Source organism: Ixodes scapularis, unplaced genomic scaffold (assembly GCF_016920785.2).
Source record: "Ixodes scapularis isolate PalLabHiFi unplaced genomic scaffold, ASM1692078v2 PGA_scaffold1__304_contigs__length_218370807, whole genome shotgun sequence".
In the NCBI taxonomy this organism is placed as follows: Eukaryota; Metazoa; Arthropoda; class Arachnida; order Ixodida; family Ixodidae; genus Ixodes; species Ixodes scapularis.
Window position 1 is genome coordinate 81,379,537 of NW_024609846.1, and position 16,654 is coordinate 81,396,190.

At 43.6% G+C, this 16,654-nt stretch overlaps 1 protein-coding gene across 2 annotated transcripts; it reads right to left on the reverse strand.

Annotated features, from left to right (window-relative positions):
* Positions 1–2,321: 2,321 nt before the first annotated feature.
* Positions 2,322–16,631, reverse strand: LOC8037702 (tRNA pseudouridine synthase-like 1). 2 transcript variants are annotated; one of them, XM_002412395.5, is made up of 7 exons: positions 16,363–16,631; positions 14,797–14,860; positions 10,878–11,071; positions 9,482–9,661; positions 6,327–6,564; positions 5,033–5,198; positions 2,322–3,261 (listed from the first exon to the last, which is right to left on the reverse strand). In XM_002412395.5, exons 1-7 carry the CDS (start codon positions 16,410–16,412, stop codon positions 3,101–3,103), a joined length of 1,053 nt encoding a protein of 350 aa, XP_002412440.3. In that variant the 5' UTR covers positions 16,413–16,631; the 3' UTR covers positions 2,322–3,100. The 2 variants fall into 2 exon arrangements, with proteins under 2 accessions (XP_002412440.3, XP_029847885.2); XM_029992025.4 differs by lacking the exon at positions 16,363–16,631 and adding an exon at positions 15,505–15,549 and having other exon boundaries at positions 2,388–3,261.
* Positions 16,632–16,654: the final 23 nt, after the last annotated feature.

The following is a 16,654-nucleotide window of genomic DNA, read 5'->3' on the forward strand; positions in this document are numbered from 1 at the left end:
AGGATGCCTATTGATAACTAATCTACTGAATAGACCTATTGCTAAATTACCCAAGCATCGAGGAGAATGCAGGGAATGGTGTTCCACACGTCGCACGTGCTGGCCTCAGCAGTAGTAACTCTTCTAAAGCAAATACCTAAAACAAAGGGCATCTTGCACGCGCGTTCGTCTACGCTTTATTTTGGTTTACTTCGAATCTTTTACAGGGAAAAGGCGTGCGCGTGCGGGCGGTGCGAGCGTAGAAGTTTTGTTGACGCGCATGAAAAATCCACGGAACCCTAGCCATAAACAGCCTCGCTATAAAAGGCGCCGCAGCGTAAACCTTATCGCGGCCGCTTTGCCACCCTAAAACGTTAAACAAATTCGTGACAAGGACAAAAAAAAAAAAAAAAACGGCATGGGAGAGGGAGCATTTAGTTTAGCCAACTTTCATTGCGACCAGTTTACCTTTCACAATCTTTTTAACGTGTCGATCAAACAAATAACAGCAAAAAAGATATAAATTAAAATTACGAGGGGCGGTCATAAAACTAATATTATTATTGGCGGCAAAAAAAAAAAAGAAGCTATTGCCAAGCTTTTTGTTGCTTAAAAAACCCATATTCCAGCAGTCTCGACGTGTTCAAAAGCTTCCCCGCACAAATTTGCACATGCACAAATTTCCACGTGCAAAGTGATTTGCACATTCACAATGGTTTTCACACGATAAAGGCCACCCCCGCTGCATTCTACGATCCCTCACGCCATTACAAAAAGAGCGCCGAAAGGAATCTACAACATCGCGCTTTGCCAAGCTGACCCTGACTTCTCCGACATCCTAACCATCATGAATGATTGTTGGGCGTACCGCTACAATCATACGACGAAGCAATAAAGAAAAATGGAAGCACGCGGATTCACCGGTGTTGAAAAAAATAAAGGCGAAGACGCAGCCGTTAAAAGAAAAAAAAAAAGATTAGCTTTCTTTTTCTTTGGGGGGGGGGGGGGGGGGGGGGGATGGTGTACTCCCAGCAGATCATACCTGTAAAAGCCAAGCCTTCACAAGAAAATGTTACCGGAACCTTCTGACAAAGCTTACGGGAGGCCATCAAGCACTGCCAGAAGCCGCTCAAGGGCGTGTGTTCGCACTAAAGTTACTGGATCCAACGACTTTACACCAATCGGCCCATTCCGCGGAGCAGACGCTGACGCATGCGTTGCCACGTTTTCGGGTCGACGACGAGGCGATTGTCGAGGTGGAACACCCCCTTCCAAGGCCAAAACGAGATCTTTACAACCAGGTGTCCCACGCTAGCTCATCCACTGTTAGTAGAAGTGCGACGCCTTCTGTGCTGCCTGCATGGAGATAAACTAATGCCTCATCAAACGCTCTTGAACCAAGCTCGTTTTCTATTTATGGCAATAATAGTTTGTGTCAAAAATATGCGCTGAGCAACTGAGAGAGAAGGAGACTAATTGATGAATATCTCGACCCCCTTTGGCATTTCGAGAACCGTTTTGGTTTTCGAACTGCCGTCAATATTTCCATTGCAATGTAACCAATAATCAAAAAGGTAAATTACTAATCTTAGTTCATTAGCCAACTTACCGCGACGGTTATTTCTTCATCTAATGGACGCCGAGCCTGATAAATACATGAAGAGGGCACCCGTATAACTCTCACCCCTTAAAAAAATTATGCTCGAATTAAAATAAAACGCCTAATATATGTAATGCTTTATTTTCGCAACTCTGTTTCAGCCCTTGAAATCTGGCGACAAATGGTTCGGAATCTGAGAGGAACGATTTGCCAGTGCATTAGTGCAGCTAACCTCAGATCATATCTTGTATTGTTAAGTAATATGATGTTGAAAATATACAAATACCTAGCAGTTTCAAATAATACGCTATTCGCTACGAGATGACCTGCGATATTCGTATTTTTCCAAGTGTTGATCGCGGCTGGTTAGCCCCGTTGAGAGCGCTTCTTATCGAGCACTGGTGCACTGCGGAGAAGCAACACCGATGGAGCTAGCTTCCGCGGGTGTTGCTTTCCCGCAGTGCACCAGTGCTTGGCAAGAAGCGCGCTCAACGGGGCTAACACCGCCCATACGCCCCGATCCACACTTCGAAAATTACAAATATCGCAGTCACATACTCAGAAGAAAAGCACACTTTTAGAGCGGGGTGGTTTCACGCATGCGCCTGGTGTCTTTAAAAACAAACAAAAAAATGTGTGAATTGTGATACCTATATTGCTGTATTTTTTTTTTTTTTTTTTTAACTGTGGCTAATATGCGAGAGAATATGTTTGGCAAAGATGTCACGACAACCTGCGTTAATCACTCGTAGCTATATTTTTTTTATTTTTCAACTTCGAAATTGAACAAAATTAGCATATAGCACAAACATTTTTTTTAATCCACTCAATAAGGTATAGCTGGGCATCTCTATAGGCTTGATTTTAGGTCAAATGTGATGATTACTTACCATCTCAATCTAGGCATTAGATTTTCTTAATCTTACTATAAACCAATGCCTACATTGGTCTATAGTAAGATTTAAATTGGCTTAGAAATTTACAAGTGGAAGCTTGGGAACAACCTTCACGAGTTCAGCTGAGTTAAGCATGGAACAGTAGTGAAAGGATAAGAAGAACTGTTCAATATTCTATTCGAAAATATTTGGCCTAAAGTAACATTCACTTCAAACTCGAAATCCACCATTTGCACAAGCCTACTAAGTAGTGATTGTATATGATTGCACACTGGTATGCGATACTCATCCATATAAAAATGAAGGGAATCAGATACAGAACCTAGGATTGCTATGTTCAACAGCTTGAACTTTTGCTCCATGCGCTCCAAGATGCAGTGCACCAACACATTCGGCCATCAATCTCTCAAAATAAGACAATGGTATACTACATGGCTTCCAACCAAAGTGCTCGGTGGGTTTAGACAGAGCATTTATTGACTGTGTAAGAATCGAGCTGACCTCATCTATGATGCGGCATGATTGAACTGCTCTTTAACGGTGAGAAGTGATGTTGTGAGCCCACTGTTGAATGGTGAATGATTAAACAACACTGATTCAAGCTTTTTATCTACGATCGTCAGTCCTATATGGACCGCGAAGAATGTTCCTCGAGATCGTGGCTCTCTTGCACGGATTCTTCATCAATGTTTTCGTCGGAGTCTTCGTCGTCGACAAGCTCGAAATCTCTGAGCTTACTTAAATATGAAACTACCTCTTCGGGAGGATCGGCATCAAGATCCATATCTGAAAAGAAAAAAAATAGGCCACACAGCTTTTACTCTCAGTCTACTTTTGTCTGCACTCATTTGTGTATTTACCATACTTCTATGTTTCATGAGGCTAACCTGAGCACTCACTCTTTTCCTAGATAGGAGCACTTCTTGGTCGTGATCTTTTAAATACTGCCACAAAGACTTCATGAGTTTCCCTTCATAGTTTCTGTCTTCCATGTCAAGCTGAGAAAACACAGTTTGCTCAGCATGATTCCACTGTAGTATTCACAGTGAAATCATGCATAGTATATTTTTTTAGAAACAGTGGCATTGTGATTTTGAAATTTATAACAAACTCTACCTCCAAGAAATCAAAATTATGTAACTTCCTTTATTATTTATTTAAAGTTACTTTGTAGCTCCAGAAAGCCTGAATTTTATTAATGCAGTTAAAAAGACAGAGAATCACAAAATAGCAATAAAGAGACAGACGAGAAGAGCTGATAGACCTTAGGCATCGCAAAGACCTAAGACCTTTTTTTCTTCTCTCTGTTGCCTAAACTAAAGTTTATAAAATGATGAAAAAGACAAAAAAAAAAAACAGTTGCATATCGCTGAGCACTTAACCAGTTGGTTCACATCACCGTCTAGTCAGTGTTTATTTTTTAACAGTCAAACATAATTTATGACAAAGTGAAGGTTAGACCACTCAATAGTGTTACCTAGAACCATACCCTGTAAAATAGTGCATAAACCGCTGAAAGGATAGTGGCAAAGTTGTTGCAGACAAAAAATGCAATGGATATAGCACTGATATCAACGAACAATCATGAGAAAGACATCCCTGCTGCTGTCCATCGAGTACAGCAGAACCATAATCAGGTTTTTTTTACATTGCGAAGATACGGATTATCAATAAAGGTCACGCATGACTGTTGGTGATATTTCCAGTCTAGGGATTTTGCTACACCTCCCTTAGGGGGATGTACACACCCCCTTGTTTTTCTGAAGGCACTTCCTTAATTTGCAACGACTCCTCTATTCTCAAAGCGCCCCCCCCCCCCACCCCCACCCTCACCCCCTAAAAATTTAGACACCCCCCTAATTTCAATTCATGGGGAAACCCCTGGTTTATACAACTGTTCAATTTCAAGAACTACTACAAAAACCTACACAAGTTATGACACAAGGCAATGTGATGTCACACTATGGAAGGTAGTTTTAATGCTAAAGCTACTACAATACAGAATTTTCAGTAAAGATATTGATACTGTAGCGAAAATATCATTAGAAAAAAGAAAAGAAAATGCCAGGGTAATCTCGAGTACTGTGCTAAAAAAACAGACCAGTCTCGTCCAACAATGGTTGCCACTGACACACCAACCATGCATTTATCTACTCTTCAACGAACTGCTCTACAGTAGAACCTCGCTAAAGGCAGTATTTTTTTCACAAACAAATCTTTAACACCTCAATATTTTCACTATTATCAATACCTCAAATGCCTGTACCAGTAGCAAAAATGTATACTTCAACTTTTGTTTACTAGCAATTTTTAGATCCGCATCTTTACTAGATGATAGTCTTCCTCATAATGAAGTTCCAATGGATACTTTGGATAGTATGTCAGGACCATGAGAACACCGACACAGTCTAAGTACTGGACGATAAAAGAGACCTCTAAAACAGTACCGCATTTAGTACAGTACAGACGGCTTTTAGGCTATACATGCTAAGACCTGCTTGCAGTGGAACGAAAAACTGGACATGATTCGGGCGAGCCTGAAAAGCAGCCAACTTACGGGCAGGGTCATATTCAATGTTGGTCAGGTAGAGTCCGCAGGCGGGAGCGATGCGAACCTTGTTGTCCCAGCTGTCCTTGTGCGGGTTTTCGAGCATGTGCCGCACCAGCGGCAATGACTCCGGGTGCATGCCCACGTGCAGAACCACGCTTACCATGCGGCGCACCTGCGAATGGAGGGTGTCAGACGAGCTGCTCTCGTACTAGCGCCGGTCTTGCAGCATGCAGGCTGTTTCACACACTTGCAATTGCTTACGACTGGGTGCCTCAAAACTTCTTAAAATCTCCTATGACCAGAGAGCACACTGGCGCCATCTATCGGGTGGCCATGGAACACTTACAGTTTCAGTATATTTCCTACTTTTTTTCATGCATTAATCTTTCTTTCTTGGCACGGAAAACTTCCTACATTGTTGTAAACGAGCGTTTTTTCATAAACAGTATGTATGTTTGACCTTGCAAATAACACAAATAACTCTAGTGAAATGCAGTTCCAAGGTCACCCCACAGAGGGTGCCAGCATGCCAGGTCATTCTTTCGTCCCAAGAAATCGCAAGAACTCGGTCCTAGGTATACGCAAGTGTATCAACGAGCCTTAAGAGCTTGTGATTCAGGTGCAATCACTTGGAAGCAAAGGGTAGCACATGGAAGACCACTTATAGCCAAGTGCTGACACTTGGCAGGCCACTTAGGCCATCACTTGTGGTAAGTGGTGCCACTTTAAAAACTCCTTGTGGCTAGTAATAATACTAGAAAGTATGCAATACCATTAAAGACCTCTTCTGGCTAGTGATTACAATAGGAAGTAAGTGATACCATTAAAGACACTCTGTGGCTAGCAATAATGTTTGAAAGACGGTGATATTGCTTGGAAGTCTTCTTGTGGACTGTAGTACCACTTGGAAGACTGCTTGTAAGAGTACTTGAAAGCAAGTGGCACCTCTTGACAGACCATTCAGTATATTTAGTATTAGTGGAAGAGCCACATTCTTCTAGCACTCTTGTGGCACAATTCTAAAGCACTCAAATAATGATTGTCAGTGATGGCAAGTAAATTGAGGCAAAACTTTTATCAAGACACCTCAGTCACAGTCATTCGTTCATGCAACCTGGTGGAGTTTACGGAATAGCTAAGTATGTTTAAGGAGAGGTCTCGTATACACGAGCAATGAATACATGGGCCCATGGGCGATATCCAGTTTAGTTTCTCGTCAGTTGCATGCCATTTCCTCCATTTCTAAAGTCCCGTATATTGCCGAAATACGACAACACCCTGTGAGTTGCACGAGACGAACCTGCCTGTAGAGGAAAGACCTCGACTTGATGTGGAATTCCCAGAGGTCCACATTGTCATAGAGCGGGTCCGCGACGGCCGAAGCTGGCTGCGATGGCCGCAGAGTGAAGTCCAACACGTTGCGCACGGTGTTGACCTCGTCTTCGGCTTTGGTGCGCCCGACATTCTTGAAGGTGCGGAAGTCATGCTCCCCACTGAGCAGCTCCATGGCCTCATGTACCCGGGAGAAGTCCAGAGGCCTGCACAGGGGCATGCACGTCTGGGATGGCTCTTACGAAGATCGCCATTGCCGGCTATTGTTGTTTACAACATGACACACATCGGTTTCCCTAGCACAAATTCGCTCACTCACTCGTTCGTTCATTCACCCAGAGAGTCAACAGCATAACACAAGAACTAAAAATAAAAAGCAAAAATTAAGACTTCTTTTTGCTGCTATAAGACACTGAAGACACTAAGACACCTACACTATTTTCAGCTGCACCAGCACTAAACCTTCCCTAAAGCGGTTGAGATTCACCTTACGACTGATTTGTAAGTGCCGTATTTGCTCTTGTAAATAAGAGAGATGTGAAATGTCACGAATTGTTACAGATCTGTACCTCAATTTGCATTGAGTCCTTTGTATTACCAATGTCTGCTATAATAACAAATCCGAAAAGGAATTTGCAGTATCTTGGAATAAAATAAGTAACAGCAACAAAGTGAGCTCTCGGAGGCCTCAAGCGTTAAAAACCCCTGGTGAGCAGTCGCATGCTGCACTGGCCACGTCGCACCTCTAGAGTAACCTTAAACTCTTTCGATTGATGCCTGAGGAACTTTTCCTTAACTCGGCACTGATGCAATAAAGCAATTTTGTGTAAATAATTATATACCCAATTGCCACTATTTGGGCCCATAGTTATGCATCAATGGTTGGCTCATGCCTGCTAAAATAATGTCCAAACTTGGAAAACACTTTACTTCGTGGTAGGGATGATGGAGGAAATCTGGGAGCTCTAGAAACCTCTCTGAATGTTCTGGGGAACTCCTGGGTCCCCAGGAACTAAGTTGGAAAACCTACGCTCTACGGCAATGACTCGGAGCTCTGTTTCTGAGGCAACCTAACTCCATGCCGTCCGAACGTCCACATGCAACAAAATATCTGCTGCCGGGACCGACGAAGGGGGTGGTTCTCATTTGAACCCGTTCGCGTTTCTACCTTCTCGTTTGTACCTTCTCATTTCAACCCAGCGCAAAACAACTTTCGCGTTTCTCCCTTTCTCATTTAAACCGTTCTCAAAACAAACTTTCGGGTTTGGACCCTTCTCAAAACGACTTCTCTCATTTTAACCTTTCTCATTTCAAATTTTCTCAAAACATACTTTCTGGTTTTGACTATTGTCAGAAAGACTTTTCTCATTTTAACCTCTCTCATTTCGAACCCAAATTAATCCAACATCATGATCTCGCAATCTTTCTGCGGTATTTATGGCGAATTCGGGTAATTAATTGCCTTCGAGCCCTTGCCTGTGGCACCGGCGACCAAAAACGCGCCAGCGGCGCATCACGTGACCCTCTTCACCCGAAGGCAAAGCACAATGAACTGGCGTTTTTATTTGACTGGGTCGCGAGTGAGCTCTGTTAACTTCTTCTTCGATGATTCTATGGTACCATGAGCACGCTGCATACGAAAACATAAACTACGACTCTTTGAGATGTGTGTAAACAGAAGCGGCTACACAAAACTTTTCAAAATACTATTGGTATTACCACAGTCCGTACAGCTGACAGAATATTAAAATATAAAATCAATGAAAGGGAAGATGTATAAATCAGTGTGGTGCTGCCCGCACGCGCGTCAAATTTCAATAAACTTCGTTTGGATTTTCGATTAACTGTTGCCACAGAGGCTTGCCAACGTCGTTTTCCATATTCTGTTTACTGTTAGTAGAGAGATTTAGTAAATCGTTCCCATGACTCCGATAACGGTACCCGATACTCCGCCACCGCCTCCCTTGCGCATGCATAGTATCGTTATCGGGGCTATCGGGGGTATCGGAACGGTCTACTAAAACTCTCTAGTACCTTTTTTGGAATCCTCAGTCTTCTCATTGCACCCACCCTCCTTGAAATTGTAATGAGTGTTCAAGTTTCAAACTGCATCACTATGCATACTTTTTTTTCAGCGGTGTAATAACTTGTTATTACAGAGTTGTAAAATAAAGTGATGTATGATGTAGCCCGTGTCTCAGAGCAAACATACCTTGCTCAGGCTAGACAAATTCTTCCAAAAATGTTGACTTTCTTTGAAACATAAATTATATTTCTCTTCGTTGTTTTTGCAATCTTGTCTCACAGCACAAAGGGGTGCCTGTCTCGATGGCTTCGTTTGCCACTCGAACCCGCTATTTGCCGCCTCAGCGAGCATTGTTTCGTTTGGTTCCCTATCCCGATTCAGATGTAACGATACTGGATACAGACTGGCAGACAAGCTGCCCGACCTCTTGGAGCTCGGGAAAACTTCTGCTGGTAAATTGCCGGTACACGCCTGAGAAGCGCAACCCGAAAAGCTTGCACCCGCCAGCCTTTGACCACGCGAACGCCCTTGCCGAAGATACGGAAAAACTTTTTTTCAGGGAAAATGAACACCCAAATTGGCCATTACAAGCAATAACACAAGACTAGCACAATGATCCATCCGCTCCACACGACTACATCTTACGACATACAGCGACAGAAGATAAATGAAGTACCGAATCTGCGCTAGCACTTTTGAAACCACGTCACCATGTGACCACGTAGCTACGTCAACAGACTCGGGGTGGAACGCAGGCGTAAGGAAAATTGTTTCATGCGCTATGCAAAAAATGGTGCCGCTTCGCTTCATCTTCAACCTTTATCCTTAACTGTTTTTCCTTTCTCTATACCTCACTACGGTGTTCAAATGACAACAGGTTCAAATGAGAAAGGGTCGAAACGCGAAAGGTTAAAACGCGAAGGGCGTTTTGCGAATGGGTTCAGCCGAGAAGGGTTCAAATGAGACGGGTGTAAATAAGAAAGGGTAGAAACGCGAAAGGTTAAAACGAGAAGGGTGTTTTGCGAATGGGTTCAAACGAGAAGGGTTCAAATAAGAATGGGTTGTTTCGAGATACACCCGACGAAGGAGGTCCTTACGGGACAGCGCAGCAGGAGTTGATCTCGTTCAGCGGCAAGAGGTGGCGTATGGTGGTCCCCAGAACGGTGGATTGTTCGAGGACATGAGGCCGCAGGACGGCCACACGGTAGACGTAGCTTCGCGACTTGGCCAGGTAGCGGGCGTGGAACCATGAAGGCACGGGAAGCACCTCTCGGACTCTGATGAAAGCAGCAAGAAGACAGAGCTGGTAAGTAGCACCTTGTGCTCAAAGTATTGGGTCTGCCCAAGAAACCATTCAGAGCTTTTCTGCTGTGCGTTGATGAAACGTGAATCACAGAATGTCGAAAGTCCACCAGAAATTTCAGTCCTGGAGTAAAGCCAAGGTTCAAAAGTTTTTGCTTATTACGCTACTTGAATAAAAAATTAAAAGTGATCTCCTCGAAATTTTTTACTCACAGGGCCCTTCAACGGGCTACTTGATACCGTGGCTCATAAATAGCATTGGATATCGGTTCTAGATAATGGCAGCTCCACATAAAAATAAATGATATTGCAATCAGTTTTCATTGCGCTCACAACTGTTAAGAACAAGAGGATACAAAGTAAAATGAGCATATTAAAAAGTACTCAACTTTAGTTGTTGCCTCTGATGAAGTTCACTCAAAGTGTATTTTAGTCAATGAACTTTTTGTACATCAATTAGAGTACAAAACCACCAAGTTACTTTGCGCTCTCCCCCTAAACTCCAAGGGGAGAGATGAACTGCTTGCTTGTCCACCTACAGCTCCGGAGCTAATACGAGCATGATGCATAATGCAACAACATGGTTGGGTATACGGGCCTTTTGTTTCAAAGTAAACCCTAATAACGGAAATACTGTTCAATATAACTGTTAAATGCTACATAAATACTCAGATTTGCGAATATACGTCAAACGGGGAAATATCCAAAGAACAGACAGATATCTGGACCCTCTGCAAAATAAAAAGCCCAAGGTACCTCGAACTGCTCCCCTCGCCTAAAGAGGGATAGGGTAGTTTGCATTTAATATGCAGTCTGATCCATTGACTACTAATGAACAGTATTGTACCTGCTGCAAGGGGATTGGTTAGTAATGCTGTGGGCTTCAAATATGGTCAAGCTATTCTATGTGGAAGCTTTTTATGAAACCATCAGTAGCATTGCCACAGCGACGTAGCTAAGCTGTTTGGAGCCTGCAAAGCTCACTGCCATGCTGCAGTTCACCTCCATGCAAACATAAAGTGAGTGCACCACCTCGAATGAGGATTCCTCCTCTCAAAAATTCAGTAGTGGAAGTACTTCCTGAGCAACACATGTTTGGTAGCAGCCTCTAGTTCCTTTGTCCCCATCTCAAAGCGAAGTGCCTGGATGCACTCAGCGAGGACGAAGCCCATGATGGTCACTCAGACTCACACAATGTCGTGATCCCTGCGTGCAAAGTGCCTGTTGAGGACGCCGAAGATTTGCAGGGGCTGGTAGCGCTGTGCGGTGTTTGCCGGAACGAGGTCCACATGCCCAGCGCTGAGAGAGGCGTGCACCCCGGTGTCCGTGCGGCTGGCGAGAATTAGTACCGGCTCGCTCAGCGGCCTTAGGTTGCGCAGCGCCCCCTGCATCGACCAACCAGTATTTTAATCTGACTCTTGTAGTGACGACCAAAGGTTTCACGTAACTGCATTTGTTAGTAATGAAATCTTAACATAAATGCAGTTGTTTAAAATTTTGCAACTCCAGATCAATCTTACAATGCACGAAAATAAAATAAAAAGAATGACGCATAAAAAAATAGGGAATGTACGGAGCTATGAAGTGTTCCACGGCCACACGACAAATCGCACTAGTGACTTTTCTCATTGTAAAAGAATGTCAAGAGGCTCTAAGGAACTAGGTTGTAAGCAGTCGCTAGTGTGCAAACTAGCCTCGAGTCACAGCCCCATTAACGTCCGTTTTTCTTGAAAAAGTTGGTACATAAAAGTCACCTTTCTTGAGCTGCATGCACTTTTTTAAGATGGAAGCTGGGGCGAGTTGGTGAGAGTTTATATTAGTAAAAACAGCACATAATAAACAGGGGCAAAAGAAGAGAACTCATTGAAAGGCAAACACAGTGCTGACCATGACCTACTGTAATCCCGACCTGCCCACAGAATGGCTCCCCATGGGAGACGCTGCCGCCGATGAAGTGCCTCGCTTTGCCGTTGGGGGCGCTCAGCAAAGGCTTTTCTGTGACCCAAACTCAGTTCACAGCCTACCTGTCTAGCGCACGGTCCGCAGAGTGCACGGCTGGTGATATCTGATTACTGTTTTTCCAGAACACCTGCCGTAGAGGGACGCCAGCAGGCTGCAGTAGCACACTGCAGCAGGATGCATCGCCGGATTTGCTCTCATGTTTGTTTGGATCGAAAGAGCGTATTTCTTAGGCACGGGCGCGCAAGGGTGTTTTTAGCCCTGATTGCTCTCGTGCCAGCATCAAAATAAGGCACGTTCTCGGATCACTCATAAAAAGCCACTGTGCTGGCAGCCGAACCTGTCATGAGCCCACTGACTGACGAGATCCCGCGAGGAGAGCAGGTCAGGACCAGAAAACGCTGCCGTGCCTCGCGTGCCTTTGTTTGATATGTGGATACCCTAGAAAACAAAAAGACCTTCGTGCAGCACCGTGAAGTCATAGCGTGAGGAAACACAGCGCCCGTGGCCTGTACAACAAGGTGCGTGCTGGCACGCCCTTCTGTGGGCAGGTCAGGATTACAGTAGGTCATGGTGCTGACTATCAATTCACATTTCCTCTACTTTTTTGTATAAGCAGGACCTAGGTATAAAGAAAACGAAAAAAAACCTGGAAATCTTAACTCAATACACTGACTGCTCTGCCAAGTACTATAGTTGTTTGGCAGATAAGGAAATGGAAGGGGCGCTGACAAACTTGTCGTTGATTATGTTGCACTATCTTCTTGGCCTCATTAATTTCTCTAATTATTGAAGCCGAGAAGATCACACGACTCGATAAGTGCATCAGCGCCCCTTCCGTTTCCATAACTGCCAAAGAACTATACTACTTGGCGAAGCAATCTGGGTAATGAACAAAAATTTCAATTTTTTTTTTTACCGTGGTTTTGCTTTACACAAAGTAGAAGAAACATGAGCTGATAGCCAGCACATGTGTCTGTTTTTCTATGTGTCCTCTCCTTTAATCCTTGTTTATTACACATTGTTGCTACTAATATGCACTTTTTGTATGGTTGGTGCTGCAAAATTACATTGATAAGACTACATTTGTGTATTGTAATTGCGATATACACACAAATGGGAGCAGCCAGTTTATCAGAGCTCGTCCCGGCGCTGTAAAAAAAAAATTTATATAAGTTGTACAAGACATACCAATGGAAATTTGGGGAAGAAACTGCAACTCGTGCGCCGGAAAATATGGCAATAAATTAAAATGAACGCTACCTGCACTTGGCATTTTGAAAAATAAAAAAAAATGGGGCAGCTGAAGACATCAAGATTCTTCATTTTGATTTTAATGAGCTATCCAGAAAACTACTCCCATAAATCAGTCACCGAATGCATTCTAACCTCGGAACCTGTGAGCCAGGAGTGGAGCATGGAGGGATTTTGCTTTCCACTGATTCCTTCAATACATAACGTGGCAGTACTCCACAATGAGGCGCTTCGAGTTTCGAAATAAGTCTATCGCCTGCACTTTTTTTTTTGGAACCATACTAGATCGAGTAATGTGCTTGAAGGTACTAATTGTCAGCAAATAAATCAGGTGTAATATTTAAAAACTATATATACCATAGTAGACACTTTGTTTACTTGGCTATTCCAATTTGCATAAAAACATGGTTATAAAGTGTCGCTGAAGTGCCATAGACCTTTGTGACATTGGGTAGGGAGGATACTGGGCTCGAAAGGGTTTTGTCACAAATCAACGGTGTCAGGGTACCGAAAGATTTGTTTAAATTAGAGTTCATAATATTTCTACAAGCTACCTTTAGAAGGTATTATATTACAATATGTACAGGCTCGAGTAACTTGTTGAAACTTATTTATATGGAAGTACTGACAAAGGGAAGCAAGCGTGGGATCCCGAGACGAGAATTCACGTGTTTGAGGCCTGGCCATAAACGAACGATTCCAGAAATTTATTATGTCTGGAATATCTGTACATAAACACTGCTGATGACCTTATTCTGCCAACGACCAGTCAGCCGTTCTTATGACATAACTAAGCTTCCACCAGATGCACAAGAAAATGGAAATAGCCACACTGCAAACTGCAAATTGCCCCCTCAATAAAAGCGCACCATTTTTCTGACATTTTAGAATGCGACACCGAAAAACACACACTTATCTAACCACACACAGGTGTTTGGAAATGAGCATTAGAAACCCTTTCAGTCTTTACAAACGCAGGGCATCTCCTTGCTAGGACACTAAAGTGCTACAGAAATGACAAAGTTGGAAACTTGGCAAGGTAGTTCTGCTTAGCAGTCGGACATATATGAGGTAATTGGTTACATTAATTACATGAGTAATAAAATATTTCCAACAAACCTCTCGCTAAGCGATCCCTTAACTATCCAGGATAAATGATAATAAACTATTTCATAGAGGTTTCAAGCAGTGGTGTCATGATGGGGCTTGTTCCTCCTCGGACGTTTGCAAGGACGCAAAAAAGAAATGGCGTTGCTGCCCTGAGGTAAAAAGAGTACCTAGTATATATATAATCTATTGAATTAACCTTTTGCAAAAATATAGCGGTTTGACAGCAAATGAATTTTGTATCACCCTCTTTGTTTTGGTCGAGCCAAGGGGCAGATGGCATCTTTGAAGCAACCACAGGATGAAAGATATGATGAGCCAGGAGGGAAGGTGTGACAATCGTACGTGCGAGAAGTCCCGCTTCCTGCAGAGCAGAGTGTAATCTATGTGCAGGCAAAAGTGTCACCTCGCTCTTCTAGGGCTAGAAGAGCTTTAGGAGGGCAATGCCTAGGAGTTTTAGATATGCGTATGACGAGGGCGTTGCAGCAACACTCCTCCCATACAAAAGATAATTCACAATCAGAACAATGTACCTAGCTCATGGCATCTCCATTAGTCAATGAGATGTAGCGAATGCGTTCGCAGCCTGAGGGTGCTCGTCTTCTAGCCATATATGCTGAACCATACTGCTAAAAATGGTGCACGACTGGCATATGCAGACCTCTCCTGTGAAGGTCAAGCCTTTGCTTTTTGTGGGTGGCGTCTTTCTCATAGATTGTAAGCAATTTACTATAGTTCTGCTACTAGATGCAATAACCTAGTAGCACTCGGAACACCATGTGAAACTGACCTCAATGGCTCCCTGGACGGTCCAATTCTCCAAGCAGGGTCGACTGCTTTGTCGCTGCATGCCTCTGTGAGGAAAGCATATATCAACTCATGTTTCCGTCTTCACATCAAGGCAGGACAGCCGGGCTGCAGAGCATCCACAGATGCTTGGAAAAACAAATTTCTACAATCAAACTAATATCACCATCACTAGATGCAGCACCGCGGACCTTTATTGTTCTGGCTGTTCCCTTTCTGTGGCGCTGCGACTTTCCTGAGCCAATAAGGATTATTATTATTATCATTATTATTATTATATGATGTTTCTTTTCGCCCAGGCTCTCGGTCGGTTTCTTGGGATGCCTTGTTTTTGGTGGATTACTTACAAGAAGGAGCAACAATAACGGGTTCTTACTATGCGAACCTAATTACAAAATGATGCACAGCAATCAAAAAGAAACATCATGGAAAGTGGAGACAGGGAGCGCTACTTCATTTGGACAATGCAGCCAGCCTCAGGTCTCGCGTTGCAATAATGCCATTCCTAAATAAAGGTTTGGAAATGCTGGAATATCCACCCTATTCACTGGATCTGGATGCCGACTTAGCTGCCTTCGTCTCCACTGCACTCGCTGAACGCGTTCGAATGCGAAAGCGAAACGCCAGATGCTCGCGTTCCACATTCTAGCGCGTTCGAAGAGTGCAGTGGAGGCAAAGGCTTTGAGTTTACCCGCTCTAATCATTCCAACCCGAGCTCGGCGTTCCCACATCCCCGCGAGCTCTCGTCTCCACCTCTCGGACAGTTTTAGGCCGCATAGGATTGCTGGGACACGTGATTTCGACTTCAAGATTACGTCAAAGATAACGTAGGATCCACATTTTATTCCAGAAATGGGTCAGAGGTGGAACATAGGGATAAACCCTCATTTATATACAGGGTGTCACAAAAAAAAAATTTACACGGTCTTTTTTACCGCAAAAATAAACTAGGCATCGCCGAACGCCCATTCTCCGCCCAAAGGTAGCGCTAGAGGTCACAACCAGATGCCAAAGTTTCAGCCCGATCCGATAACTTAATCAAAAGTTATAAGTGATTTTCTGGAAATTTCAATGGGAAAATGGTGGCCAACGGAGTTTTCAAACACATGGGGCTTTATGGCACCCGAAACCGAAAACGGGCAAAAATAGGCTCCATTTTCCCATTGAAATTTTCAGAAAATCACTTATAACTTTTGATTAAGTAATCGGATCGGGCTGAAACTTTGGCATCTGGTTGTGACCTCTAGCTCTATCTTTGGGCGGAAAATGAGTGTTCGGCGATGCTTAGTTTATTTTTGCGGTAAAAAAGACCGCGTAAATTTTCTTTTGTGATACCCTGTATATGCTGGACGGAGCTTCAGTGGCGGGTTTCTCTTCCGTCTGGACGGAAGCGCAACTCTAGTGGTGACATGGTGACCGCCGGCCCCAGTAAACTCTCTTCTCGCTTAAATCAACTTTCTGTTGGGAAGTCGATATCGCATGCGCTTCGATTGCGAAAACGCAGCAGATGCGCTAACGTTTTGTCGTTCCAGGCGTGCCAATAACTCACCTGTATCTTGTACCCAGGTACGAGAACTTTAGGAGATACCTCGACGACATGTCTTAAAACCACATAAATAAGTTACGACAATATTTTTACAGGCAGAAAATAGCGCGAGCGATATGTTCTGCTATCGGTTCACCTATTCTCATATTTTAAAGTGTTGTTTGATGAGATATCAGAGGCACACAATGAAAAAGCACAAATAGTCCACATGTCATCCACGCCATCGACTGGGTGCCGCCATTTTTAAAATGTTTTTATTCAGGTTGCCATCTACCACTTTAATACCCAGTCGAGA

Bases quoted from the DNA above. Each gene is read 5' to 3' on its own strand.
- LOC8037702 (XM_002412395.5), bottom strand. From the start codon at position 16,412: ATGTCGTCGAGGTATCTCCTAAAGTTCTCGTACCTGGGTACAAGATAC. The intron at 11,072-14,796 runs GTCAGTTTCACA...TGGTCGATGCAG, and splicing joins CCGTCCAGGGAGCCATTGAG to GGGGCGCTGCGCAACCTAAG. The intron at 9,662-10,877 runs GTGAGTCTGAGT...TGCTTTCATCAG, and splicing joins CGCAGGGATCACGACATTGT to AGTCCGAGAGGTGCTTCCCG.